General features: G+C 40.9%; 1 protein-coding gene and 1 long non-coding RNA gene across 3 annotated transcripts; both read left to right on the top strand.

Moving 5' to 3' along the window:
- The first annotated feature begins 10,111 nt into the window (after positions 1 to 10,111).
- On the top strand, positions 10,112 to 18,342 carry LOC115797402 (transmembrane protein 272-like). Of its 2 annotated transcripts, none has more exons than XM_030753972.1 (5): positions 10,112 to 10,187; positions 14,297 to 14,382; positions 14,483 to 14,533; positions 14,631 to 14,837; positions 17,432 to 18,341. In XM_030753972.1, the coding sequence occupies exons 2-5, from the start codon at positions 14,319 to 14,321 to the stop codon at positions 17,638 to 17,640; spliced, it is 531 nt and encodes a 176-aa protein (XP_030609832.1). In that variant the 5' UTR covers positions 10,112 to 10,187; positions 14,297 to 14,318; the 3' UTR covers positions 17,641 to 18,341. The 2 variants fall into 2 exon arrangements, with proteins under 2 accessions (XP_030609832.1, XP_030609833.1); XM_030753973.1 differs by lacking the exon at positions 10,112 to 10,187 and adding an exon at positions 14,064 to 14,082 and having other exon boundaries at positions 17,432 to 18,342.
- A 672-nt stretch (positions 18,343 to 19,014) lies between these two features.
- On the top strand, positions 19,015 to 23,672 carry LOC115797536 (uncharacterized). The gene is made up of 3 exons (XR_004021428.1): positions 19,015 to 19,242; positions 23,011 to 23,106; positions 23,218 to 23,672. It is a non-coding gene; the product is annotated as an uncharacterized LOC115797536 (long non-coding RNA).
- The last annotated feature ends 3,091 nt before the right edge of the window (positions 23,673 to 26,763 follow it).

Below are 26,763 nucleotides of genomic sequence, written 5' to 3'. Positions count from 1 at the left end.
GTTTATTATAGGAAAACTGCAGACAGGAGAATGTGACAGGTGAAGGTAGAACATGTTTATAACCTGTTTTACTGCACTGTCAGAAATATAAGGCTTAGAAAAGACACCTGATCCAAAACTTCAGTAACATGAGAATGAAACTGGACCTCATTGATTTATTTCAAAAGAAATTAAAAAGTGAAAACTGTCAGGACTTTTTCCCTTTTTATATTAAGATAGACTCATTTTTTTGGTGGGATTTCAGTCTTCAGGTTTTTGGCAGCATGAGTACTTTGTCAAACTGCTTTTCTAGCTTTTTAAGAGTTTTCTGACTGCAGATATTGATATACAATGATTAGAATATACACTGTTCCAGTCACACTGTGAGACAACGCTCAACCATTCATATGTGTGTCTGCTCAGACTTTTGACTGGCACTGCATTTTGTAATCTATAGTGTGATTAAATATTAATTTAAAAATCAGGACTCTCTGAGTCCAGCGATGCCTCACCTGTAAATAGCTACACTACAGTTTTTTCTAAAGTCGCTTGCAAATCTCGTGAGTTGTGGGTTGCGGCTTTTTTGGGTTTGCTTTTGAACGTGATGTTGCTTATTTGGGCTTGACTTTCTTTCAGAGTGAAACTCCTTGAATATCTCTCGGCGCCCTATAATAAAGCAAAAGACGAGTGGTAGGTAGTTTGTCCCTTCCAAGCCCCCGTTTCCTGTTTATCGACAAAGTGCGACAGCGCACATTATGTGGGCACCGTCGCACTTTGTCGGCAAGTTCAGTTTGTGGTTTCTGTGCTTATCAGTAAATGTGTGGGACAGCTAACCCGTGAATGTACCCCGGATAAAGATGCTCATTTAAGGTCAGTGCTGCAGTTCAGACATTTATGGAAGCTCGTTTCCTCCACTTGGAAATAATGCCATGCATAACTCGAAATTTCTAGTTGGGTCTGCCAATCAAGAAGCTCCATGATAGACGCAAGTTCCTTGTTACCTGGAAGCAGACGGCGTCGACACATGCGCACTCGGGTACATCAGTGTAAAGCAAGCGTGATCAAGTTGGCTCCTGTTCTGGAAAGACATCGAGGAAAGCTGAACTTAATCCAACAGCTCAGCATTCATTTGGCTGTTACGATGATCCAAGTAGAATAGCAAGCTTCTGCGCCAGCTTTTACAGAAACTTATACAAAAGCAAATACTTTCATCAGTCTGCAACTCTGTTCTTCAACTCTCTGAGCGATCTTACCCAAATTACTGAAGATGCCAGAGATCAATTTGATGAGACTATAACCATACAGGAAGTGACTTGTGCTATAGAACATCTTAAAACTAATAAATCTCCTGGAGTTGATGGTCTCACCTCAGAATTTGATCAAAACTTTATAGAAAATCTAGCTTCCTTTTTGCTGGAGGTGATATTAGAAAGTGTGGAGCAGGGAACTTTACCTCCTACACTAACACAAGGCCTGATTATGCTAATCCCAAAACCTCAAAAAGAGTGTCTACTCATTGATAATTGGCAACCCATTTCATTATTGAACACGGACTATAAGGTTTTTGCTACAATACTTGCTAAACGGCTTAAGAATGTTCTGGATCCGATTAATGATGAGACTCAGTCAGGATTCATGAGGAAGAGACATATTTCTAATAATATTCGACTTGTTTTAGACCTGATCAATTACTCATTCCTGTGTTCTGATGACACTTTTATCTTTTTCTTAGAGTTCTATAATGCATTTGACACAGTTAAAAATAACTTTATATTTCAAACAATTGAGCGATTCGGTTTTGGTGAATTTTTTACACATACTTGCAACATACCAATTAAAACTAAAACCATGTATCTTGGGATGAACATTGTGAAAACAAGACCAAGACCCACTGTGTTAAAAAAAATCTGTAATTATGAACACTTATGATTCTGGTGGATTAAACTTTCTTGATTTTACTACCCTCAACAATACCTTTAAAATAAAGGTATTGTTGAGGGTAGTAAAATCAAGAATGGATAAAGAAGTTTTTACACAATCCCACATCTATCTGGAACTTTATACCTAAGCATATCTTTTCTGCCATTGGAGGCCTTCAATATGTTCTATTATGTGATTATAAAATAGAAAAACGTCCCCTCATTCTGTCAAACTTCCATAAGCGAATGCTGTTGGTGTGTTCATTAATCTATAAACATAATTTCTCTCCACATATAGATGCTTCATTTGGAATAACCAGTATATTAGATACAAAAGCAAATCGTTCTTTAATGTGTGGTTTGATAGTAACATATTTTTAGTAACCCAGTTGTTAAATGAAAATGGAAACCTTTTAAATTATACTGAGTTCCTTCAGAAGTGGCATTCCTGTTACCCCAAAAGAATTTGTGATTGTAATGGATGCTGTACCCTCTGGTATTTCAATGCTTTTAAGAGGAGGTGAAAAACCTGCTTGTGTATCTTCTCTTGAGCCCACTTTAACTTCAGTGGGCCAAAATAGTTTTTTTTATTACATCCAAAAACAACAACCGTAATATTAGATCACTATTTCAAAAAGATATCACCACTACTCCCACAGTGACTGGTCTGGTGTGGTCGGTGATCTTATTGGGGTAATGTGCGGAATCTTCCGTACAGATATTTGCTGACAAACAAAGTGAGAGAAGTGTCTTATAAGCTAATTCATAGATATTATCCGGCCAAGCAAGCAAGAAAGATATTTGTGTGAAACTGAACCTGAAACTGTAAAACACTTGTTCTGGAAATGTCACTTTACTGCCACCTTCTGGTCATATGTAATCCGTTTCATTAAGATGAAGATAGACTCAGAATTTTCTTTAAGTTGGAACAATGTATTGTTTGGTTTCTATAATGTCAAAAGTAAAAAACAAAAAGAATTGTACATCATAAATCTGATAATAATTACAGGGAAATATCATATACATAAAGCGAAATTCAGTCACTCAAAGCCCTCTTTCTTAGCATTTCAAAAGGAAACTGAACAATACATAAATAGTATTTTGGATTCAACTAAAAAGAAAGCTATTAAAACCTATTATTTTTGCTCCGTATTTGATATATTTCTTTGTAAACCCCCTGGATAATGTCTGTTTCTTTTCTTCTGCTCAAATGTATATTAATAACATTGTATGTTGAATATATTTCAATAAGGATTAAAAAAAAAGTTGGCTCCTGTTCTGCAGCTTTGAGCGTCTTCCAGCGAATAATAACAGCATGAAAGGTACGGAAGCAAAGTGCTCATGTGGAAGTGTGGGACGGCGGATGTTTCCTGCTTTCTCATTAACTCGAAACTTTGAGTTACGGTTGGGAATTATTTTTCCAGTGGCAGGAACGAGCTTCCTTGGACATAATCTCTGCTGCTCTGACTGTCCTGAACTGAAGGATGCTCAGACCTGCAGCTGAAGATGAGGCACTGAAACGGTTTATATGACTGTACTCTTATATGAGTACTGTACTGTAAGAGCCACAGGCTGGACTCCTCTTCAGCTCCTCTGCAGAGCTGATCATGAAATATCTGCAAACAGCTGCATGTTTCTGTCTCTCCACACGTGTAAGGACACTAACACTAAAATAAAAAAAGCATGCACTTCAACAGCCCCTCATTATAATGAGGGGCTGTTAAAATTACAGTTTTTACAGTAGCTGCATACACCTGTCCAAAAAAACCCTAAACCCTTCATTGTATTTGGTACACTTCGGTGTACTATATTTTTAAAAGAAAACGTTTTCTTAAATGCAAAAATAATCACAAGTGCAGTAATGTCAAATACAGTGAGGTATACATGCAACCTAAACTAAGGCATAAAATAGCCTTTACTCTGTGTTCTAGGAAGGCTTTCTTACATTAAGGGAGCAAAAAAGAATCCTGACAGTGCTGTATCTCCTGGATGCGATAGATTTGGTGTGTGATTGTGTGTGTCTGCGTGTTCAGGCATGCTGCAGTGTTCTAGCTAGCGGTTGATCGCCAGGCGTTGCGCCTTGCTGAGAGGCTGGTGCGCTGGGCTGAGGATTTCACCGTTTCATTTTCGGAACTCTGCTGTCACTGCATTTAGCAAACAGGAGCGGCCTCCGCCCCGGCTAGGTTGCTGCTATTACCGCCGCTTGCGCCTGTATCATTTTACCGCAATTTGCAGTCTACCACAGAGCAGGGGCAGTTTCATTCACAATGTGCTCGCCTGATCTCGCTACAGGCGTGCTTGATTTGAAAACGACACTTTCGCTGACAAGTTTTTCCACACCCCCACTGCTCTGCGCTGTGAGTGTGCGTGTGTGTGCACGCGCTCTTGTGCTGGCTATGCAGAGAATGCCAGCTGTTTTTTTTTCTTTACTTCAGCTGTAGCCACCAAAATGGATGGCTATAACCAGTTTGCTAGCGGGGCTGCCATTAGCACTAGCTGCTCCATCTACCTTGTTTCACACAGAGAAACATGCTGATGAATTGTTAATACGAAAAAATAATTTCTTATCCGATTATTTGATGGAATAATCGATAGAATACTCAATTACTGAAATAATCAATAGTTGCAGCCCTGTTTGTATTGAGAAAGCCATAGTCAAACATTAGTTTTCAGCACCAGTGGAGCTGAGAAAGACCTTCAAGAACAAACTACAGGTGGCTGATATTTGAATGTAGGAAATGCTTTTAGCAGCTGATCGATAAAACATCTGGATTATGTTTTGTGTGTGTGTGTATGCTTTTTACTTGATTTCTGCAAACCTATTAGTGGAAGGAAACAGCACTCTGGGACACATTAACCTGTTAACTGGCAGCACTAAAATCACCTGAAAAAACTACATAACGCCCTCTGGTTATTATTAATTCTTGAAAACCCATTTCGTAGCCTCTCTACTGGCCACTTCCTGTCTGCCGCACATATGAAGTTCTTTTATATGGCAGGCTAGACCCTAGCATTTTGATTTATGCCTCTTTTGGCCAATCATGTTAAGAAATGGGTTTGTCCCACTTTGTTGGGCTTCGTCCAAATTTAACGGTGTATTAAGTTTCCATAGTTTTCCGACTCAGTCCGACTTGAGAAGACGATGGCTGATAAACATATGCCGGGATGCTTTCACCATTACCTCTCACACTAAGGTCTGACACTTTGCCACTGATCAGCTCATAGAACCAACGACCCCTGATGGTCGAAGAAGACTGATTAGAGGTGCTGTACCAATGCTTTTTGAGTGGCATGGATTTAAAGTTGAGCCACTGCTGTGTAGTGTTTGGGAGAGAACGGAGCGACCCACTGAACTAGTCCATCTTGAGGAGTAGGAAGAGCAGAGTCTCTCAAAAGATCACGACTACTGCTCAGTCCCTGAACCGTCTGCACTGGACATGTCTGCATCAGCTGCAGAAGACCTGTGTAAAGAGGTAGAGGATCTGAGGAAGGAAATACAGGAGCTGCGTGTCCATCGTGAGTTTGGATTACAGCGGTTTGTTGGCTCCCACACCGACATCAGATTCTATACCAGGTACACCTAAGTTTTGTTCATCTAACTGTTTCAAATATGCAAATTTCAGTTAAATCTGTGTTTCTCAATCTGTGGGATGTGGTATTGGTTTCGAAGAAACAATTGTGCAATGTTACCTAACAACTGCTGTCAATCAAGGTTAAGGCCCTCACCTTGTGGGCGTGATCTACTTAAAGTGACCAATCATGCGAGGGCTTGTGAAACCTTTGGGCTCCGCCCCAGATGGCCAAAAGTCTGTTTCTGCACTCGCTAGAAATTTGTTCCGCGTGCAGAGAGTCACCCGCGGGCGCGTGAAACTGCTCCAGCGCGCGCGCAACAGACTCTCTTGCCTGCGCACTGGCTCCTTTTTTTCGCGTGGCTACTAAGTTCTACGCGTATGGAAATTCACTGAGCGACTGTGAATGCGCCCATGAAATAAAATTATTTGCGTGGATTGTGTTTCTGCTCACACGTGACTTTTGACCTAAATATAATCCCATACAAACAACCTGGGAGAAAAGCAGGGGCGGTTCTAGGGGCGGGGCCACAAGGGCATTGGCCCCATCTGAAATCTGATTAGCTCCCTGACGTGCCCCTGTCCTGTTACTCATCTGTCCTTTGTCCGAGAGCAAGGATCAAATTATAGGTGGATGCAATTCCATGCCGAAACACCAGTAGTGCTAATGAGCCAAATAGGAATGTCCAGTGTGAATAAAGCTTACAGAAGAAAAAGAAGATTTGACCAATTTCGCGGAGAAAGTTTTTTAACTGACAACCGATGCCAGTCTACATTTGAGGAGTTTGTTGGTAATAATAAGTCATAAATCCCTTTTTACTCACGGTTGTCACATAGCGTAAGTCTGATAAACATTAAATTAGGAAGCAGAGTTAGTTAAGCGTAATGTTAACTGAGGCCCTACTTGTGTTTGTACATGAATGTTAGTATTTCACTAATTCATGTAATACTAATTCATGTACTGTAATTTGCATTTGTGTGTTAACATTAACTATAATGTTTGGCAGTGATAGAGAAGAATATGAAAAGAAAGGGTCAGTCTCAGGTGGGAATTCAGCAGTTTTGGAGCAAAAGAGTGAGTCTGCCAGCTGACCTTTTCATCAGGTCAGAAATCATTTAGGGAGAGCAACAACAGTTAATGCTGTAATGTATGAAATGCCTCATATTGTTATTTAGTGAAATGGCACATAAGTTTACTGAATTCTGAAATCTGTACATCTACCACAAATATTTGGCCCCTCTATGAATACTGTGGCCCCTTGATGGCCCCTTACTCAGAAAAATCCTAGATCCGCCACTGGAGAAAAGTAATGTTAAGTAAACAGTCAGCAGGTATGTTAGCATAGCAGCTAGCGATATTTTCCACCGTCTTTTGTTTACTTAGAGCTGCTGTGTCGTTTTGACCCTTAAAGTGGGACATGATGGAAAAAGTTTGAGAACCACCGAGTTAAAGTGTTTCCTGTCATAATGAAAACACTGTATACAGACACACACACATATATATCTCATGTAGGTGAATTGGTATTTAAGCAATATCCTAACACTATAGATAAAATACAGAACCAAATAGCTTCTTAATCAGACTATCTGAATGTTAAATAGCATATAATTTGAGACATTGGCTTAGCTGTCAAAGCTGGCATCATTTTGCTGAGTGTGTGGGGCCATTAATTCATGATTGAAATTATGAATTAATGGCCCCATGTTTCTCTCTTTTGTGAATAGATTTCCAAGCTATGACCATTTGATGGCATTCTGGTTTTTGATTGAGCCTTGCATTTATAAAATGGTCAGGGTCTCAAGGGCCAAATCAGCTGCCAAGAGGAATGAAGAAGTGGTGACACCTGCTGGTACTCAGAGCTATGCATTTATAAAGGTCTACATCTTAAAGGACTCAGCCTCCCTTACATACGCCTGTGTACTACAGTCCCCACTGTTTACCCCATGTTATGGTATACATAACCATTAGAAAACATTCAGCCAAAAAAAAAAAAAAAAAGCATAATCTTACTAGTTTGCAGCATAGGAAGTAACATTTTCTCATTTATTTTAACCTTCCAGAGGCAGCTGCTCCAGCCAATCGATGAGCTCTTTCTTTTTCTCGTCTTCCTGTCGGTTGGTTTGTCACTTGCCACTGCACTGGGGTCTCAATGCATCTGGCTTACACGTGCAGAAGTTGTTTTAAGTTTTAATATTTGGTTCAGTTTTGTTTTTTGAAAAAGAAAAAAAAAACTACTTAGGCTATGACTTTAGGAGGGTGACTTTATGGAAAATGACCTGCAGCTGAAGCCACTACAGTAGCATTTCTGCTTTGTCAGCTGACAAAATATGATTACAGAACTTATACTTGAATGCTGATAGTTGAGTTCTAGTTATTGATAGTTCTAATTTTTGCAAATGTTGAATATTAATACTATATTATGCTACTGTGTTTCTATATATGTTCCAGAAAATTATCTAAATTCTAATCTTATTTAAAATCTTGTTAGTACCTGTACCTGCCAGTAATATGCATGGCTCTTCTTTAGTGCAGGAGAACCAGAGTTTATTTGTGCATATTTGCAGTCAATGACTAGACCACAGGGGTGAGTAGTTTACATTCAGTCAAGAATCTTGGTTTGCATGTTGACCAAAAATATGAAAGAAAATTTGCTTATGGCATTCTTGAGTGCACTTGCTTCACTACACTCCTCTTTTTTGTCACTGGTCAGGGATATTTTGATAAGGGCTTTTATAATGTCTCCATGTCTGTGACTTACTGTAACTTAAAAAGCACATCATGTCGAGATGACCAGCGAGTGGGACAGAGGCGTTTTATTGTGACAGTTCTGCTCTCTCGCGTCATTAATTCACTGAGGAGCGCCCATCGTTTGATACTGTGACCAAAAAAGTTGTACAGGTTCTCTATAGTGTCATAGAACTGCTTCACTCCAGGGACATTTTTAACAGAGTCGTTTAGAGCAAGGTTGAGGTTATGAGCAGTACAATGAACATAACTGGCAAGGGGCTCCCTCTCCGTTATTCTTGCCTGTATGCCTGAATACGCACCACTCATATTCGCGGCCCCATCATAGCCCTGTCTGCGGCATTTTGACAGATCTATTCCATTTTTCTCTATAGAGCCCAGGATTTGGTTTTCAAGCTCTGACGCTGATGTGCCCACAGTCGCTTCAAAACCCCGACACACTTCATTGATCTGTATATCTCTCTTTTTTTCCTTTTCTTTTCGATTTGCCGCTCCGCTTTTATGTTTATATGAAGAGCCACTCGTGTTAGCTTAGTCCGTAAAAATTCTCCACTTAGTTAACAATTTGTTGCCAAGTAACTGATGATGAAGTTGGTAGACGGTTCATGATGAGTTTCACCCACAATGCACTTGGAGAAAATATCGGCGATCCACTTGAAAATTTGTGTGTCATAAAGATTAATGTAAGAGTGAAAATAAAGCCAGTCACACAGCACATTTTATTCAATATTTTACACCATCAGTCAGTCTTGTAAAGTTTTTAGCAACCATGACTCAGTCCTGACTGTGGCTACCTTTAACCCCCCCCCCCCCCCCCCCCCCCCCCCCCCCCCCCCCCGATATAAAATATGATGTGCCTCTGGCAACAAACATGCTCAATTGGATACAATCAGGAGAGGGCCCTCCTTCTCCAGCTCTCCTTGGACGTGATAGAGGCCTGGCCTGGATACATGATTTCTGATTCTCTCTCCCATCCGGAGCCCCTCTAGGCCCGGGCCGGGGGCGTGCCCCCCCCCCCCCAGCCCCCCCAGAAGTTCCGCCCCTGTCAATGCATAGAGGCGCTGCACAAGGGGGGGCGCCAAAGCGATGCGGGGAAATTAGGCGCTTTCGAGAACACGCTCGATTGCGACTGTTTTCATTTGAATCGTGCTATAATCTGACGACAGGTAGTTAAAGATGGAGAGGCAAAAAGAAAGCTCCCCGGGGCAAAAAACAGAAAACGGAAAAGGGAGAAGGATAAAATGTTATTGGGATAAAAAAAGCTTTTCAAAGTGGTTTAAAGACAGTCTGCAGGTTATGTCAGTGTATCAAGAGGAGACTTTTAAATACCGGTACTACGGTTAGCTTAAGTTACTAGTAGTAAAATAACAGGTCACTGTTCAGCAACTGTGTGCTGTAGTTACAATATAACAGATAATAAAAAAAAATAAAAAAAAACAACGACCTGACCCCGGATAAGAGATCTGCAAGCATAAACAGTAAACTTTGAGAGGGTGCGTTTTGTGTGTGTGTGTGTTTTTTTTGTTTTGTTTTTTTTTGGGGGGTGGGCTAAAAATACGTCCGCCTCTACCTCAGAAAGTATAAAGCTGAGCCCCTGATCATTCACATTTATTGGCAGATTTATATAGATTAATAGCCTAAGGTTAAAAATCAATTAAAAAGTTACTAAAATAGATGTTGTGGAGCAGACGGTACAATACTTACCTCCAAAGTAAGGTGCAAAAATAGAAATTAGCACACCACTGAAATACTTAAATTCATGTATTACGTGGAGGGCCCCTGTATACACACCCCTGAACCCACTGCAGTCATTTTGACACTCGTCATCAACATCTTTAAGCCTGATACGCTGGAGCCCGTCACCGCTCACTTGTATACAATGAGCTGACCGCGTGAACGCGCGCTCCCGAGAGGCGGAGACCGTCAGAGAAGCAGCGAGCAGCTGGAAGTAAGTCGGCTCTGAGTGAGGCGAAGGTAAGTGGCGAAGATTTCACAGGGACATGGGGATTTGTTTGTTTGTTTGTTTGTTATTTGGAGGTAAACCCGGCGGACTTCAGGTCGGTGTGTTATGGAGGAGGAGACGCCTTTTGCAAACTCTAAAATAAAGGCGAGGTTGCAGTTTAACGTTGTGGTTTGCGCGCTTTAGTAAGATCAGGCGGAAACTTGGGTTTGAAAGCGAACTTTTCAGTCCCCCCCCCCTTTTTTTGGGGGGGGGGTGTTTTCATTTATTTTTTTGGGGGGGGGGGGGTTGTGTGTTGCCGTGCACAGGTTGTTTCTTTGCCTTTGTTGTTCCAGTTATATTGGTCTGACTGACTTTGTAGAGCACGCAGTCACGCCTCTTCTTCACGGAACTTCAGAGGGACTTCAAGTCAGTCTCCGCACACACTGAATCCGCTCTATGTTCACTGCATTTAATCATCTGCAGTCTGTGCGCATAGTTGAGAGTTGCATGAAAAGTAAATTGAATTCAGGCTGGTGTGACCCGTCCCACTATTAAAAGACCCGTAACGAGAAACACTCTTTTGTACTGCCTCTTCGTGGGGTTTATGTTATGAAACCGAGGATGTGCTGTCCACTTTCTGTCTGTGTCTTAAGAAGTGGTGAAACGAGGTGAAACTTTATAAATGAGCACTGTGTGGAGGAGAGCCTGTTGGAGTCAGGCGCGCCGGTGCTGACCGCAGCAACAACCTGGAGTGACTGACTGACACAGACCGAGCGGTGCGATCAGCTGACAGCAGATGACCACAAGATCCGATCAGCTCTATTTTACGCAATAAAGCAGTTTCGTTTCCCATGGCACATCCAACCAGTTTACAGCACAGCAGGTTACTACATGCGCATCATCATAAATATGTTTTGATCGTCAGCATGTCCGCAGGGAGCACAGACTGATGTGTGCGACAGACACAAAAAAGAGAGAGAGAGATGCCACACTCTTTGGAGACTTTATTTCCTTGTTTTGGTTTAGGAGTTCTTATCTCACTGAGTGGAGGAAAAACGAAACCCAAATGTAAGTGAAGGAGAGTAACGAAGATTCCCGGTCGTGCTTCGGGGAGAAACTTGCTTATGTTTGTGATGTGATACGCATGCAGTCAATTGTAGTGTTGTAACCTGGTTGGATGTGCTTGGGTTATAAGTTGTGAAACTATTTTATTGCGTAAAATAGAGCTGATCGCATCTTGTGGTCATCTGCTGTCAGATGATTACACCGCTCGGTCTGTACATCGACACCACGAGGAAAAATGGTGCTCTAAATCTGCTCTAAATCATCCATCCAAGGCAATGACCTGCACTGGTGTGCCGTCATGTTGGAACAGGAAGGGGCCATCCCCAAACTGTTCCCACAAAGTTGGGAGTATAACATCGTCCAAAATGTCTTGGTATGCTGAAGTTCCTTTCCTGAAAAACAACCCCACACCATAATCCCCCCCTCCACCAAACTTTATAATTGGCACAATGCAGTCAGACAGGTACTGTTCTCCTGGCAAGTGCCAAACCCACACTTGTCCATGAGACAAAGAAACCTGATTGATTCTCCAGAAAACTCCAGAGAACATGCTGCCACTGCTCTAGAGTCCAGTGTTGGCGTGCTTTGCATGTGCCCTCTGCACACTATGCTCGTCAGCATCCTCTGACCCCACTCTGTGATTGTACATGGCCTACCACTTTGTGTTTTAGTTGCTGTCATTCCCAACTGATTCCACTTTGTTATAATACCACTTAGAGTTGACTGTGACTTGTTGCACAGGCGGCATCACATTACCGTGCTGGAATCCACTGAGCTCCTGAGAGCGAGCCATTCTTTCACAAATGTTTGTAGAAGCAGTCTGCATGCCTACAGTAGGTGCTTGGTTTATACACCTGTGGCCACAGAAGTGACTAAAACACCTGAATTCAATGATTTAGTTGGGTGAGTGAATAATTTTGGTAATATACTGTATACTTGAGACCCTTTCAGAATGGAGCACAAGACTTTTTGTGACACTTGACTTTTAGGGGGTGCAATAATAATAATAATAATAATAATAATAATAAATGTGTTTTTACTCGTAACGGCTCATGTGTTTGATTTATAATGAAATTTGTATGCCTGCTCTTACTGTCAGAGCTCCCAAGACTGATAAGTGCCAAAGTTTTTATGGTGACAGAATTGACTGAACCATCATATTGGATTTTATACAAAGTGAACCAAATTTTTCACGGGTCACAAATTTTTTTCTGATTTCCTCAAAACTTGGTATATACGATCTTCAGAGAAAGCCTCACAAAAGTCACCACATTTCATCTTGATTTCCAGAAGCACTTGCCTGCCACAATTAATCCAATTTGATGGTGAAGCCGCCAAAAAGGAAGTGAGCTTACATCTATGCAATGCTGTGGCCTTCAAGACCAAACTTCACAGTTGACTTTTGGACCCCTCCCTGAGGATGCACAAGGAATTTGTCATTATGCCTCTGGGGGGAACTGTAATTAACAAAAATGTGTTTTACCATACAACCTGCTGGCAGATCTTAACACCTCTTCCTTGCTATTCTCACAATGTGTTTCCTAGCAACCATTGTATCTCACTGCTCGGCCCTCTCATTGCTGCTTGCAGCTATAATTTATAAAGTGCTTAACAAACCCAAACGTGGTGGCTAACGGCCACATTTTGCATTTCAGTGCAGTTAGCCAACAGTTACTGCTTAAGAGACGGTGAAGAAGACAGTTGGTTTTATAGCGTAAAAGTGTTTGCTGCAGTGCAAAAGAGATCTCCTTAGGCTGCTTTTAAGTTTTAGTTTCCTTGTTTTCCACTAAGTTATCAGTTTTCTTTAGTTAATATAAACTAATGGAAGTCTGTTATTAGCAACCAACCAACCCAGCGATGGTTGAGTCTTAAAAAACAGTGATGCAGTGTTCACAAATGGGTAAAACTACTTCTTCCTAAACATGGCCAGTTATTTTTTTTCAGATTCTGTGAAGCATTGATCAATAATTCTGTTTATTTGATTAAACACTAACTGGTTTCAGCTTTTTAATGAATAAAAGTGAAATATTTGGAGGAGTTCAGTGTGGCTCTCTCTCTAAATGGTACAAAAATTAAAATTATGCCTCTGTAGCGTTTTCCTAGACTAAGAGGTGACCAATTAAGTTTACTGTGTGTCCCATTAGTTAATTGATTTAACAATGAATAGAAGAATATTTATAAAGCAGTTTTTAATCTTAGTGATCACCTGTAGAGTTTTCCTGTGGAAAATGTCGCCTCTGTAAATCAAAAATGTCACTGTGGAATGACAGAGTGAAAATGCTGGCATGCTATAAGTTCTAGTACTGTTGAAATGATAAATTCATATTTTTATCTTACAATAAAACCCCTCCAATCTTCACGATTGAAACATTTTACTAATGCTTTTTACAAACCACACCAGCTGCCTTTGTTGCTTTCTGACAGTATTTGTTTACCGTAAACAACGTTCTGATAAGAAATTTCAGTGAGGCCAGTGTAAAGATGCACAGTTGTTGACCAGGTGTTTCATCAGAATACATTTGTTTCCCTGGCCCTTTTGTGCTACAAATGTTGCACAGAGCATTGTCAGCTCACCAACGTTGCCATTTTCCTGTGTTGGTTGTTCAACATGTCAGAGGAGTTATTCTTGCTCCTCTGATGCTCTCTATCTCTAGCCCAGAAGTTCCCTAGTACCAAAACTTGGTACTGACAGTTGGTACCCTAAAAGATTTGGTACCCAACCCTACAGTTTGTTCTGTTGGCAAACTGCTATATTAACCACACTGAGAAAAGTACAAAAAAAAAGTTTATATGCTAAAATGTGTCATTTTAACCTGTTACTAGGTGGTTGATAGGCAAAATGATGGCGTCATAATAAATTATGTAAGTAAGTACCTTCAAGGGCCTTGCAGGAGTTCCTTGACAAAGAAACAAATTATTGTATTAATATTATTATTTTACAATATTGTAATGAAGTCAGAAAGCTTGTTTGAAGTATTTCATCTCCACTTCTGGCTGATAGATCACTTTGCATATTTTCAGTTTTATTTTCAAAAGAATCTAAACAATCTTATCTGGCTCCTTTCTTCTTCTGCAGGTAAGAGACTTCATAAGCAAAAATGTCACGCGCTAACCTTCTGGGACGCATCCAGAGCCCTCCTCAACCCTCAATATTCACGCTAGGTAAAACCCAGTGATGTTAATGTCATGAACACTGGTGTCTTAGTTTAATTTCTGTAAATATTTTGTTAAGAAAATAGTCTCTGTTGGGTTTTTTTTGCAGGAATTTCAAAGGTGCTTACAGCCATCCTGCCCATTGCTCAGATTGCAGTTGGTGAGCCACATATTTACTTCCTTTAATGACAGATGTCTTTTCAGGGAACTGTGACTGTTGTTGTTTGACTCTGTATCATCATCCTCGTGTCCACCAGGGGCAAAATACCTGGATGAATGTCCACAGCAGCACTACATCCCCATCTATCTGATAGTGTTGGGAGTCTTTAGCCTGATTCTGGCGTTGCTGGCCTGCCTGCCCTGCGCCAAGGAGCATGAAGACGGCACCTCCAACCCGCTGATCTGGATCTGCAGAACCTGGAACTTCCTGACATCCCTCTTTATTTTCTGCTGGTTTATTGCTGGTGAGTTAAAAACCCAAAGGGAGCCACTTGTTTCTGGTTGGGTGGCTGTTAAAATTGTGTAGATACAGTTGTGGTCACCTGGCAAACCAACTTTTTTAATTTCACACAAAGGGGATTAAATATCAACTGCTCTCAGTACAGCACCACAAACAGAACAGGAATCCACCAAGACAGCCACAGCAGAAACATGGTGCTACGTTAAATACTCTCTCGCTCCACCTTGTCCATTAGATTCATCATAGCAGACACTGAAGCTCGTTTAACCAGGCTGCAGTTTCCTGTCTACTTCCATTAAAGGTTTAGTTTTAGATCGCTGATCAACGTATAGAGCTAGTTTTCTGTGTTATTTAGGTAAATAAGTTTGTAAATATGGATGTAATTATGCTTCTTGTAGTCTGAGGGTTGAGTGGTTGGTTGATCGATATGCTCTTTATTCTCATTGGTCAGAACTGATCCATTATTTTATTAGTAATATTATATTAGTGTGTCTCTATTTTGTAGAGTTTAAGTGCAGCTTGTGATAAGAAGGCCTGCAGGATAGTGGAGCATATACCACCTGAGTCAAGTGAGGATGATGCCAGTGGCAGTGATGATGAATAGCTGCTAGAAAAAGGATCAGGATTAGTCAATGTTAGCAGTAGTGACAGTGGATCTGGGAATGCTGAAGGAGTTGAAGATGAACCACTGGACAGAAAAATATCAGAAATGTCTGGAAAGCCAAAGGCAACCAGCTTGAGGGCGACCTGCTGTGTTTTTTAGGGAAATGAAAGGTGAATTCTGAAGGAACAGAACCAGCAGATTTATTTGTCCGTCTATTTCCTGAAGATGTTGGATGAAATTGTGCACGATACCAACCTGTATGCATTCCAAACTGGAAAAGAAAATCTGGCCCTGACAACAGGAGAATGGAAAGTTTTCCTGGGAATAAATAGGGTCATGTCATACATCGGATCCTGCCTGAGATGTACTGGCCATGCCATACAAGTGAACAGGTTTGAGGAGATCCTGACGTGCATTCACTTTAATTGCATAGTTGCAGATATAGTTGTGCGGTGGTAGATCAGAGTGTTCTTTCACTTCTTGGATGTGACTACTGTTAAAGCCTGGCACCTTTAAATAATGTACAGGTTTGGAACAGAGGGATTGCCTTCATTTCAAGGCATCTGTAGTTTGTGCACTAATAAATGCAGGTTCCATCAAGACACCCACAAGGTGACACTCCACCTCCGGTGAAACACAGTGCAGTGTCCAGGCCACCCCCTGAGATTGGGCTCGGCCCTGATAACCGCCGGCAAACAGATGCCATGATGAAAAACAAAGTGTGTCTGCATGCAGGCTGTGGGTCCTGGATGCTCTGCCGATTTCCATAGAAAATAGATGGGATGTGGATGATGTGTGAGATGGGACAATATCAAATCAGAGGGAAGAAAGAACATGTTTACACCCACAGACAGTATTTGTTTGTTTGTTTAGTTCAACATACTATAGTTGGCATTTTTTGTAAGGCCATGTTTGGCGCCTGTTAAGTGATGCCAGCTAGGGCTGCAATGATTAGTCGTCATTGTCGATAGTAATCGACAATAAAAACAGTTGATGACGAATTTAATTGTCAATAATAGTCGTTTATTATTACTGATGAATTTTTTTTTTTAACGGAGTGACACATCTTCCTGTCCGTCTAGCTCTGGCGAGCTTCATACATGCGCAATAGCATTCAGCTGCATGTTTAGACATGGCGGCTAATGGTGAACACGGCGAGCTAAATGATCCAAGATTTGGGAAAATTTCACACTCACTCCGTTTTTGTTTTTTGTTTTGTTTTTTAAAAGATTTTTAAAAATTGTGACATTGTCCCAAACCTTGGATCCGTTTTTTTTTTTTTTTTTTTTTTTAAACAAAGCGAGACGTCTTCCTGTCTAGTCATGGCGGCTACTGGTGAAACTGTGCTAACTTTGTTTTACAGGGAAGAAAAAGTACTATATATTTTTTTTATGGTTGGAAAACTGGACGGTTAAATTTATATCAGCAGCAAAGCTGATTAAAATTTTTGAATGAAGTATCCATCTTCCGTGTCTTTACTGCCACATGAATAACCTTATGCCAAATGTAAAAGCTGAAAGCTAAATAAGTTCTGTTTCATAATTATGTGATTCATAATCCGATTAGTCGACTAATTGTTTCAATAGTCGATGACTAATCGACTATCAAAATAGTCATTAGTTGCAGCCCTAATGCCAACATATTTTTGGATGTTTTACCAAATTTTCTTGGACAGACTGAACCACTGTAAATGGTAGTAATACTGAAAAGACTGCTGCTTTCTAAGAGCGTTTGTTTGTTTTGGGGGATTTTTGGTAGATAATCCTAGAAAGTCTGCAGTTCATCAGTCAGGCGATAGGTTCACCATTTTTACATTGTAGAATATGTTAAAATGAGAGAAAAACATCAGACTAGCAATATTTCATTTCATACGCAGTATATCATTTTCTATTACTGTGTTAAAATACCTATATCTTTGGTTCAAACACTTGCTCTCCAGCTGAGTAGACATGTTTGTAACTCAGACATTTCAACTGCATTTTTTTTTTTAATAGGTAATGTGTGGATCTATTCTATTTATGAGCCCAACTATGAGAAAAACACAACACATCCGGTCCCCTACTGCAACAAGACCCTGTACCTGTTTGCCTTCTGGACCACCACCTTGGCCTACATCCTGCTCGGTGTGTTCTTCGTGTGCGGCTGCTTGGGCCTCTTGTGCGCCTGCCTGTGTGGCAGTGCCAACCCCGACGACAACGTGTAGAGACTTTTGGAAACAATGAGGAATTTGGGAGGCACGCAACAGATTTGCTTCTGAAATATTTACTGTCAAACACAATTTAGTGACACGTTTTTGTACTTTTGGAAATATGTTCTTAAAAAACAGTAGGGTAAATACAGAGCATGAATTGGAGTGATTTTTTTTATATCAACGCTTTAGTGTTAAAGTGACAAATTAATGGTTCATAACTAGTCATAAACCTTGTGTTAAAGATGGAAAGCTTTTGGTAGGTACCTGATTGACTGAGATGATTCTAGTGTGTTGTCCTTGCTGAGCATTTTTCACCTGTGCAGCAGTTACTGTTTGTAGGAAGTTCACTTTGAAATCTGGGGCTGATACAGGTGTTTAAGAGTTTGTCTGTCATTAAACTGCAGATAAATATCAAACACTGACAGTGTTATCTGCCATCTTATTCAGGTAGGGATGTATTAAAAATCTTCCTTATCGTGCATGACACTAAACTGTTTCTCATACTTTATAAGCCTGTGAGGTGTCTGTTTACTTTCTGTGGAAATCAGGACTTCTTTGCTTGCCTCTCTGGTTTACGCTGTATAAAATTTACTCACATCATTAAATTTGTATCAGAGATTTATTGCTGTAAATTATGTATCATGAATCTTGAGATTTATAGTCAGAGGTGATGTATTTTGTCATCTGAAGAATAAACATGAAGGGGTAATAAATGAGTGGGAAGCTTTCATGTGGCAACTGTAGTAACAAGAAATGTATCTGACCTGTTATTTACCTACAATCTAAACAGCAGCCATGTGTGCAAAAATAAAAAAGATATCTATGTATTAGACCTATGTAGTATTAGCATAATAGACCATGAGTTTAGTTTCAGATCTTTAACATTTGTAATCAGGCACTGATTCTATCTTCTAGAATCAGTATTTAAGTATTTTAATATCTCTTTCTGTGCAAGCAAGTGATTGTACACAGATACTGTGTGGCAGATGGCGGTGACCAAAAGGTCACTAGTTGGAGTACATCAACCTCTTCAATGTGCACTATAAATATTAATATTGTGCCTAATTAAAAGTATTGGTTTAAATAGCACATTGTTTATTATAGGAGAACTGCAGACAGGTGAAGGTGGAACATGTTTTATTGTCAGAAATATGAGGCTTAGAGTAGACACCTGATCTAAACCTTCAGTAACATGAGAATGAAACTGGACCTCATTAATTTATTTCAAAAGTAATCAAAAAGTGAAAACTGTCAGGATATTTGATATTAAGACAGACTCATTTGTTTGGTGGGATTTCAGTTTTCTTCATTGCAGTCCACCCTCCATGTCAGTTGGTGGCGGTAATGATCCATTTCGCCAATAAAATCAACCAGAAGCAGCAGCTGGAGTCGGGTCGCAGAGAGGAGGTCCAGTGTTTACTGTCCAGAAGCAGGACTTTCTGTTTGAAACGGACCGCCTGAGCTGCTCTGCAGTGGCCGGGACTCTCCGGCATGAAGGGCCTGAGGCACCGTCGCACTTTGTCGGCAAGTTCAGAGTGTGGTTTCTGTGCTTATCAGTAAATGTGTGGGACAGCTAACCCGTGAATGTACTCCGGCTAAAGATGCTCATTTAAGGTCAGTGCTGCAGTTCAGACATTTATGGATGCTCGTTTCCTCCACTTGGAAATAATGGCATGCATAACTCGAAATATCTAGTTGGCTCTGCCAATCGCGAAGCTCCATGATAGATGCAATTTCCTCGTTACCTGGAAGCAGACTGCGCCGACGCATGCGCACTCAGGTACTGACAGCATCAGTATAAAGCAAGCGTGATCAAGTTGGCTCCTGTTCTGCAGCTTTGCCTTCGAGCGAATAATAACTGCATGAAAGGTACGGAAGCAAAGTGCTCATGTGGAAGTGTGGGACAGCGGATGTTTCCTGCTTTCTCATTAACTCGAAACTTTGAGTTACGGTTGGGAATTATTTTTCCAGTGGCAGGAACGAGCTTTCTTGGACATAATCTCTGCTGCTCTGACTGTCCTGAACTGAAGGATGCTCAGACCTGCAGCTGAAGATGAGGCACTGAAACCGTTTATATGACTGTACTCTTATATGAGTACTGTACTGTAAGAGCCACAGGCTGGACTCCTCTTCAGAGCTGATCATGAAATATCTGCAAACAGCTGCATGTTTCTGTCTCTCCACACGTGTAAGGACACTAACACTAAAATAAAAAAAGCATGCACTTCAACAGCCCCTCATTAATGGAAGATTTAATGCGGGATTAACCAAAGACTAAGGACTGAAAATATACTCACTGTATTCTTTACTCGAAAACTGCCTGCAATATCGCTTTCAGTCTGTAGCTGACATCTCAGCTTGTTAATAGCACAGCTGATGGGGTAAATAAAAGAAACAGGTTTAATATAAAGCTGCAGCTATTGATCAGTAATCAAGTATACTGTTGATTAGTCCATCAGTTAATCAGATAAATACTTTTCTTATTAATGAGCAGTAATAAATATTAAAAAGAGAAAATAAAATTAAAAAATGAATTACTGTCCAGTGTAGAAATTACAGTTTTTAACAGTAGCTGCATATACCTGTGCAAAAAAACCCTGAAACCCTTTATTGTATCTATGTACCATATTAAATTCATATTTTTAAAAGAAAACATTTTCTTAAATGCAAAAATAATCACAAGTGCAGTAATGTCAAATACAGTGAGGTATACATGCAGCCTAAACTAAGACATAAAATAGCCTTTACTCTGTGTTCTAGGAAGGCTTTCCTACATTAAGAGGGAGCAAATAAAAGAGTCCTGACAGTGCTGTATCTCCTGGATGAGGTAGATTTGGTGTGTGATCGTGTGTGTCTGCGTGTTTAGGCACGCTGCATATGGCAGGCCGTTTGAACATAAAATCCACCGACTATCCGTAATTACATTTCAGATATCTAAAACTGCATTTTGACTAGACAAAACTACATATTGATTATCCAGAATGGCAATTTAAGATATCTGCAATTACATTCTGACTAGTAAGAGTAATAATTCAAGATATCTTCAATTACATTTTGAAGAGTCAAAATTCCTTTCAAGATATCTCAAATGACGTCACCGGATGACGGGTCACACATCCCTGATTACAATTTAAGATATCTCAAACGTAATTGTGATTAGTCAAAATTACATTTTAGATAGCTGAATTTATCGATTGCGGGTAAGCCCTCTTGTGCTGTACTGAGCTGTCCAGATTTCCTGTGTAGAATTTCAGGTGGCTGCAATGGCGCTGGCTGTTGTGGACAAACTCTTAATAAAATGCAACAATACAGAACGAGCTCTTCAGTATGGGATATGCGGAGAATCGTGTACTTAAAGACTGCTTAAGAAACCTGCACAGAATCTCTGATTTATAGCAGGCCGTTTCAACAAAGTGCCTTATAAATATTCCGCCAAAATGCTTCGTAATTCAAGATATCTCAAACGTCATTAGAATTATGACTAGTCAGAATAAAAAACAAGATATCTTGAATTAACTTTATGACTAGTCATAATTTAATTGTAGATATCTGAAATGTGAGTTTCATAGAGTCAGTAATTCACTGAAGATATCTTGAATTGAAGCCGCCATTCAAATCAATGGGTAAATCTGACGTCATTTCGACTAGTCAGAATATAATTAGAGATATCTCAAATAGGTATTTTGTCTAGTCAAAATATAATTAGAGATATCTTAATTTACTAATATGTCTAGTCATAAATCAATTTCAGATATCTGGAAGGTAAGTGTGGTGAATCGGATTTTATGTTAAAACGGCCTGCCATACGCTGCAGTGTTCTAGCTAGTGGTTGATCGCCAGGCGTTGCGCCTTGCTGAGACGCTTGTGCCCTGGGCTGAGGATTTCACCGCTTCATTTACTGAACTCTGCTGTCACTGCCTTTAGCAAACAGGAGCAGAATGCTAGAATGCTGCTGACTGAAGGATGGAAGTTTATTCATTCAGTCTATTTACATGTTCTGTTATTTGCACAGAGTACTAGATGTACAGGAGTACACACAGGAGGAAGCACTTTAGTGAAGTCTGCTTCACTGCAGACTGGCTTTTTAAAGAATAAGTCAGCCTTTTGCTATTTTTGCGCTGGATCTTTTCTGTTTACATTTTTATAGCACCATTGTGAGTCTTTTGTTATGGAGGAAAAAAGCATTAATGTATTATTATTTAAATAAGCCAATAGTTTATTTTTGAGCAAATTCTCATGTACATCTACAGCTGAATGTTAATAAAAGTGCCTGTGTGGGGTGCCAGGGTAGCTTAGCCAGGGATGAGCAGGCGACCACATATGCTGCGGGGCGGTGCAGATGGCGCAGGTTCGTGTCCCGACCTGTCGCCATTTACTGCATGTCTCCTCCCATCTCTCCTCCCGATTTCCTGTTTCTCTTCCCTGCTGACTATCAAATAAAGCGTAAAAAGGCCCAAAAATTAATAATATAAATAAAAGCGGTGATACAATAACAAAATCTATCATCCACCTGTGACCTAGGGTGTCCTGGTGCCACGTGCACTTATGGATATCCTTATTTTCATGCATGGTGTTCGTTATGGACAAACTGTGGTTTACACAGAAGTCTACACCACTCTGGTTCAGATCAGGCACGCTGTTCCTCCCAACCACAGTGAGCACTGAAGTCTCCCAGCATTCTTGAGCACCCTGCCCAGCAACTCCAAGAAGGCTGGGTACTCTGAACTGTCAGGGCAGGACAGTTCAGAGGCCTGTCAGGGCCTGTCAGGCCTCTGAACTGTCAGGGCCTGTTCCCCAGCTATATATATATATATATATATATATATATATATATATATATCCCCTCATGCACTAGCTCAGGCTCCTATGCCACCAGAGAGATGGCATTCCATGTCCCAATGGCCAGTCTTGGTAGTCCGCCAGGGCCTCTGCCCAACACACATTGCACCCAACCCCTTCAATGCCTCCTGCAGGTGGCGGGCGTACAGGAGGGCCACCAGAAGGTCTCCCTCGAACTCCCTCCCCAGGCCTTGCTCCAGGGTGGGGCCCCTGTAACCCTATCTCAGGCAGGGTAAACTGTTCCTTTGATCTATTTACAATAGGGGTTGTTGGAAAGAATGAGATGTCACTGACTGACTCTTTATATTTATTTAAATATTTTTTACTGAGAATTGAATTGACATATTCAGGTTACAAAGCAGTCTGAATTATTCTTAATGAGGTATGGTTCACAAAGTTACATATGCAGTACTCTATACAGCTTACATCCTTTGACAGAAATAATATGAAGCATGATGTCCAGTGCTAAAGCAGCTGATCAATCACTGGTGATAATACCTCCACCATACCTACCATAATATGTTTGTCTTTGTTTTCCTGCAGGTTGCCACAATGCAGCACAGCTGAACCAGGACTGGAACCCTACACCATCATTTCATTTTTGCAGTGCTCCATTTAAAAAGCACCACTAAATTCAAGGTGAAATATTATATTGGATAATGTGTTAATACATGAAGCTTAATTTCAGCTTTGAGCAGTAAACTTCATATTTGACAGTTTATGATGATTCTTTTGTCTTTGTGATTACAGGAGCTGCTCTCAGATTCAGACCTCAGCACCACCCAGTGACAACAGACAAATCATCCTATATGTCCACCAATACTGAATACACTTAAATTTGTAGGAGCTCTAAATTTAGCTGATGAAGAAAGTACAAAGGCTAAGCTACCATATATGTGCTGTCAGTAAAATTGTAGATGTTTTACTGAAAAAAGGTGAAGACAGAAAGGCAAAGGGACAATAAATCCAAGAAATTGGTATCTTTACATACACTACATTACCAAAAGTATTCACTCAACCATCCAAATCATTGAATTCAGGTGTTCCAATCACTTCCATGACCACAGGCGTATAAATCCAAGCTCTTATGCTTGCAGACTGCTTCTACAAATATTTGTGAAAGAATGGGTCGCTCTCAGGAGCTCACTGATTTCCAGCGTGGTACCGTGATAGGATGCCACCAGTCCAAGAAGTCCACTCGTGAAATTTCCTCACTACTGAATATTCCACAGTCAACTGTTAGTAGTATTATAACAAAGTGGAAGAGATTGGGCACGACAGCAACTCAGCCACGAAGTGGTAGGCCACGTAAAATGACAGAGCGGGGTCAGCGGATGTTGAAGCACATAGTGCGCAGAGGTCACCAACTTTCTGCAGAGTCAATCGCTACAGACCTCCAAACATCATATGGCTTTCAGATTAGCTCCAGAACAGTGCGTAGAGAGCTTCACGAAATGGGTTTCCATGGCCGAGCAGCTGCATCCAAGCCTTGCATCACCAAGCGCAGTGCAAAGCATCGGATGCAGTGGTGTAAAGCACACCGCTACTGGACTCTAGAGCAGTGGAGACGTGTTCTCTGGAGTGGCAAATCATGTTTCTCCATCTTACAATCTGAAGGACAAGTCTGGGTTTGGCGGTTGCCAGGAGAACGGTACTTGTCTGACTCTATTGTGCCAAGTGTAAAGTTTGGTGGAGGGGGGATTATAATGTGGGGTTGTTTTTCAGGAGTTGGGCTCGGCCCCTTAATTCCAGTGAAAGGAACTCTTAATGCTTCAGCATACCAAGACATTTTGGACAATTACATGCTCCCAACTTTATGGGAACAGTTTGGGGATGGCCCCTTCCTGTTCCAACATGACTGTGCACCAGTGCACAAAGCACGGTCTACAAAGACATGGATGAGCGAGTTTGGTGTGGAAGAACTTGACTGGCCTGCACAGAGTCCTGACCTCAACCCAATAGAACACCTTTGGGATGAATTAGAGCGGAGGCTGCGAGAGAGGCCTTCTCCTCCAACATCCGTGTCTGACCTCACAAATGTGCTTCGGGAAGAATGGTCAAAAATTCCCACAAACACACTCCTAAACCTTGTGGAAAGCCTTCCTAGAAGAGTTGAAGCTGTTATAGCTGCAAAGGGTGGGCCGACATCATATTAAACCCTCTGGATTAAGAATGGGATGTGTGTGAAGAAAGACAAGCTAAAACCTGTAGCAGTATAGTGTATAACCTAAGCCTCGTCCACTGACATGCTGCTTTTTACATTCAAGAGCATAAACAGTAGCTCAGTTTGGTGTTTACGAAAGCTGCTGATCTCAAACCTGCACAGCTTCTGTTTTTAAAACTGAATGTAGTCAGCTGCATGAAGAGGACATATTCTCTGACAGCATTAAATAAAACCTGATGTAGGCTTTAAAGTCTTCACCAGTATGTTGGGCTAAAAACTTTTTACATTTTGCAAATAGTGTATTATTTGCCATAAGGTAACTAAGAAGCTTATACCAGAATAACCAGAAAAGGTAATACTTTGTATTGCCAAAAGTATGCACCACTCACCCATCCAAATCATTGAATTCAGGTGTTCCAATCACTTCCACAGCCACAGGTGTATAAACCAAGCACCTAGGCATGCAGACTGCTTCCACAAACATTTGTGAAAGAATTGGTCACTCTCATGAGTTCAGTGAATTCCAGCATGGTACTATGATAGTATGCTACCTGTGCAACGAGCCCATTCATGAAATTTCCTCACTACTAAATATTCCACAGTCAGCCATTGGTGGGATTATAACAAAGTGGAAGCGACTGGAAACAACGACAACTCAGCCATGAAGTGGTAAGCCAAGTAAAATCAGAGCAGGGTCAGAGGATGCTGAGGTGCATCGTGCACAGAAGTCACCAACTTTCTGCAGAGTCAATCACTACAGACTTCCAGCATTCATGTGGCCTTCAGATTAGCTGAAGAACAGTGTGTAGAGAGCTTCATGGGATGGGTTTTCATGGCCAAGCAGCTGCATCCAAGTCTTACGTCACCAAGCACAAAGCAAAGCATTAGATGCAGTGTTGTAAAGCATGCTGCCACTGGCCTCTAGAGCAGTGGAGATATGTTCTCTGGAGTGATTAATCACACTTCTCCATCTGGTAATCCAATAGACGAGTGTGGGTTTGGTTGCCAGGAGAACGGTACTTGTCTGGCTACATTGTGCCAAGTATAAAGTTTGGTGGAGGGAGGATTATGGTGTGGAGTTGTTTTTCAGGAAAGGAACTCTTTAGTGTTTCAGCATAACAAGACATTTTGGACAAATTTGTGCTCCCAACTCCCAACTGCACACCAGGGCACAAAGTAAGGATGGATGGTTGATTTAGAGCAGAGACTGCAAACCAGGCCTTCTCATCCAACATCAGTCTATGAACTCACAAATGTGTTTCTGGAAGAATGGTCAAAAATTCCCATAAACACACTCCTAATCCTTGGGGAAAGCCTTCCTAGAAGAGTTGAAGCAAAGGGTACGCCAACATCATGGATTAAGATTGGGATGTCATTCAAGTCCATATGTGTATGAAGGGAGACGAGCGAATACTTTAGGCAATATAGGGTATATAAACTTAGCACATTAAGTAAGTTGTGCTTGGTTAATTATTTCTTTGTTATAACAGTTCTTCTTGGCAATAAATCTTATACAGTTAGAAAGCCTGTTATTTTTTTTTTCTCCTTAAATGGTGCCACATTTGTAAGGAAAATGCCTTTATGAGTTGATCTTATTCTGCTATCGATGCTTGTTTAGTGTTGTTCATTGGATTGGAGTTGTCATCTTGGAGGATAGAGTTCAGTGCCAGACTGTGGAGATATGGGATTGCCACTGTTTGATCTCTCTCTGCATTGAGATTGCTTCCAATGATGACAAGCCTGATTGTCAGCACATGGGGTACCAGAATCTCACAGTGAGTCAATACCAGAATAAGCTTTTTGCAGAGAAGATTTGGAATTTTCTAGATTTCTAAAGGGGGGGAGGGGAGGGGGGGGGGGGGGGGGGGGGGGGGGGGCTCTGTAAAGAATGATGTTCTAGCGATGCGTTTGAGACTGTTGTGATGTTTAGAAAATGGTGGATTTGGTGGTTCAGTAAGCCATGGTGTCCAGCTGCAGAATGGGAAATGTAATATTTAGTGTTTTGGAGCTTGACTTGTTTGATTTTGTTTGACTCTTCTGAGTCTCCCCTGCTTTATATAAGAGACATACTTGACAGCTGGAAGCATGCCCATGAACTATAAAGTGGGTTATTAGATGAACAAAACATAGAA

Source organism: Archocentrus centrarchus, chromosome 18 (assembly GCF_007364275.1).
Source record: "Archocentrus centrarchus isolate MPI-CPG fArcCen1 chromosome 18, fArcCen1, whole genome shotgun sequence".
Taxonomy (NCBI): domain Eukaryota; kingdom Metazoa; phylum Chordata; class Actinopteri; order Cichliformes; family Cichlidae; genus Archocentrus; species Archocentrus centrarchus.
This window is presented reverse-complemented; position numbering and strand designations above follow the sequence as displayed.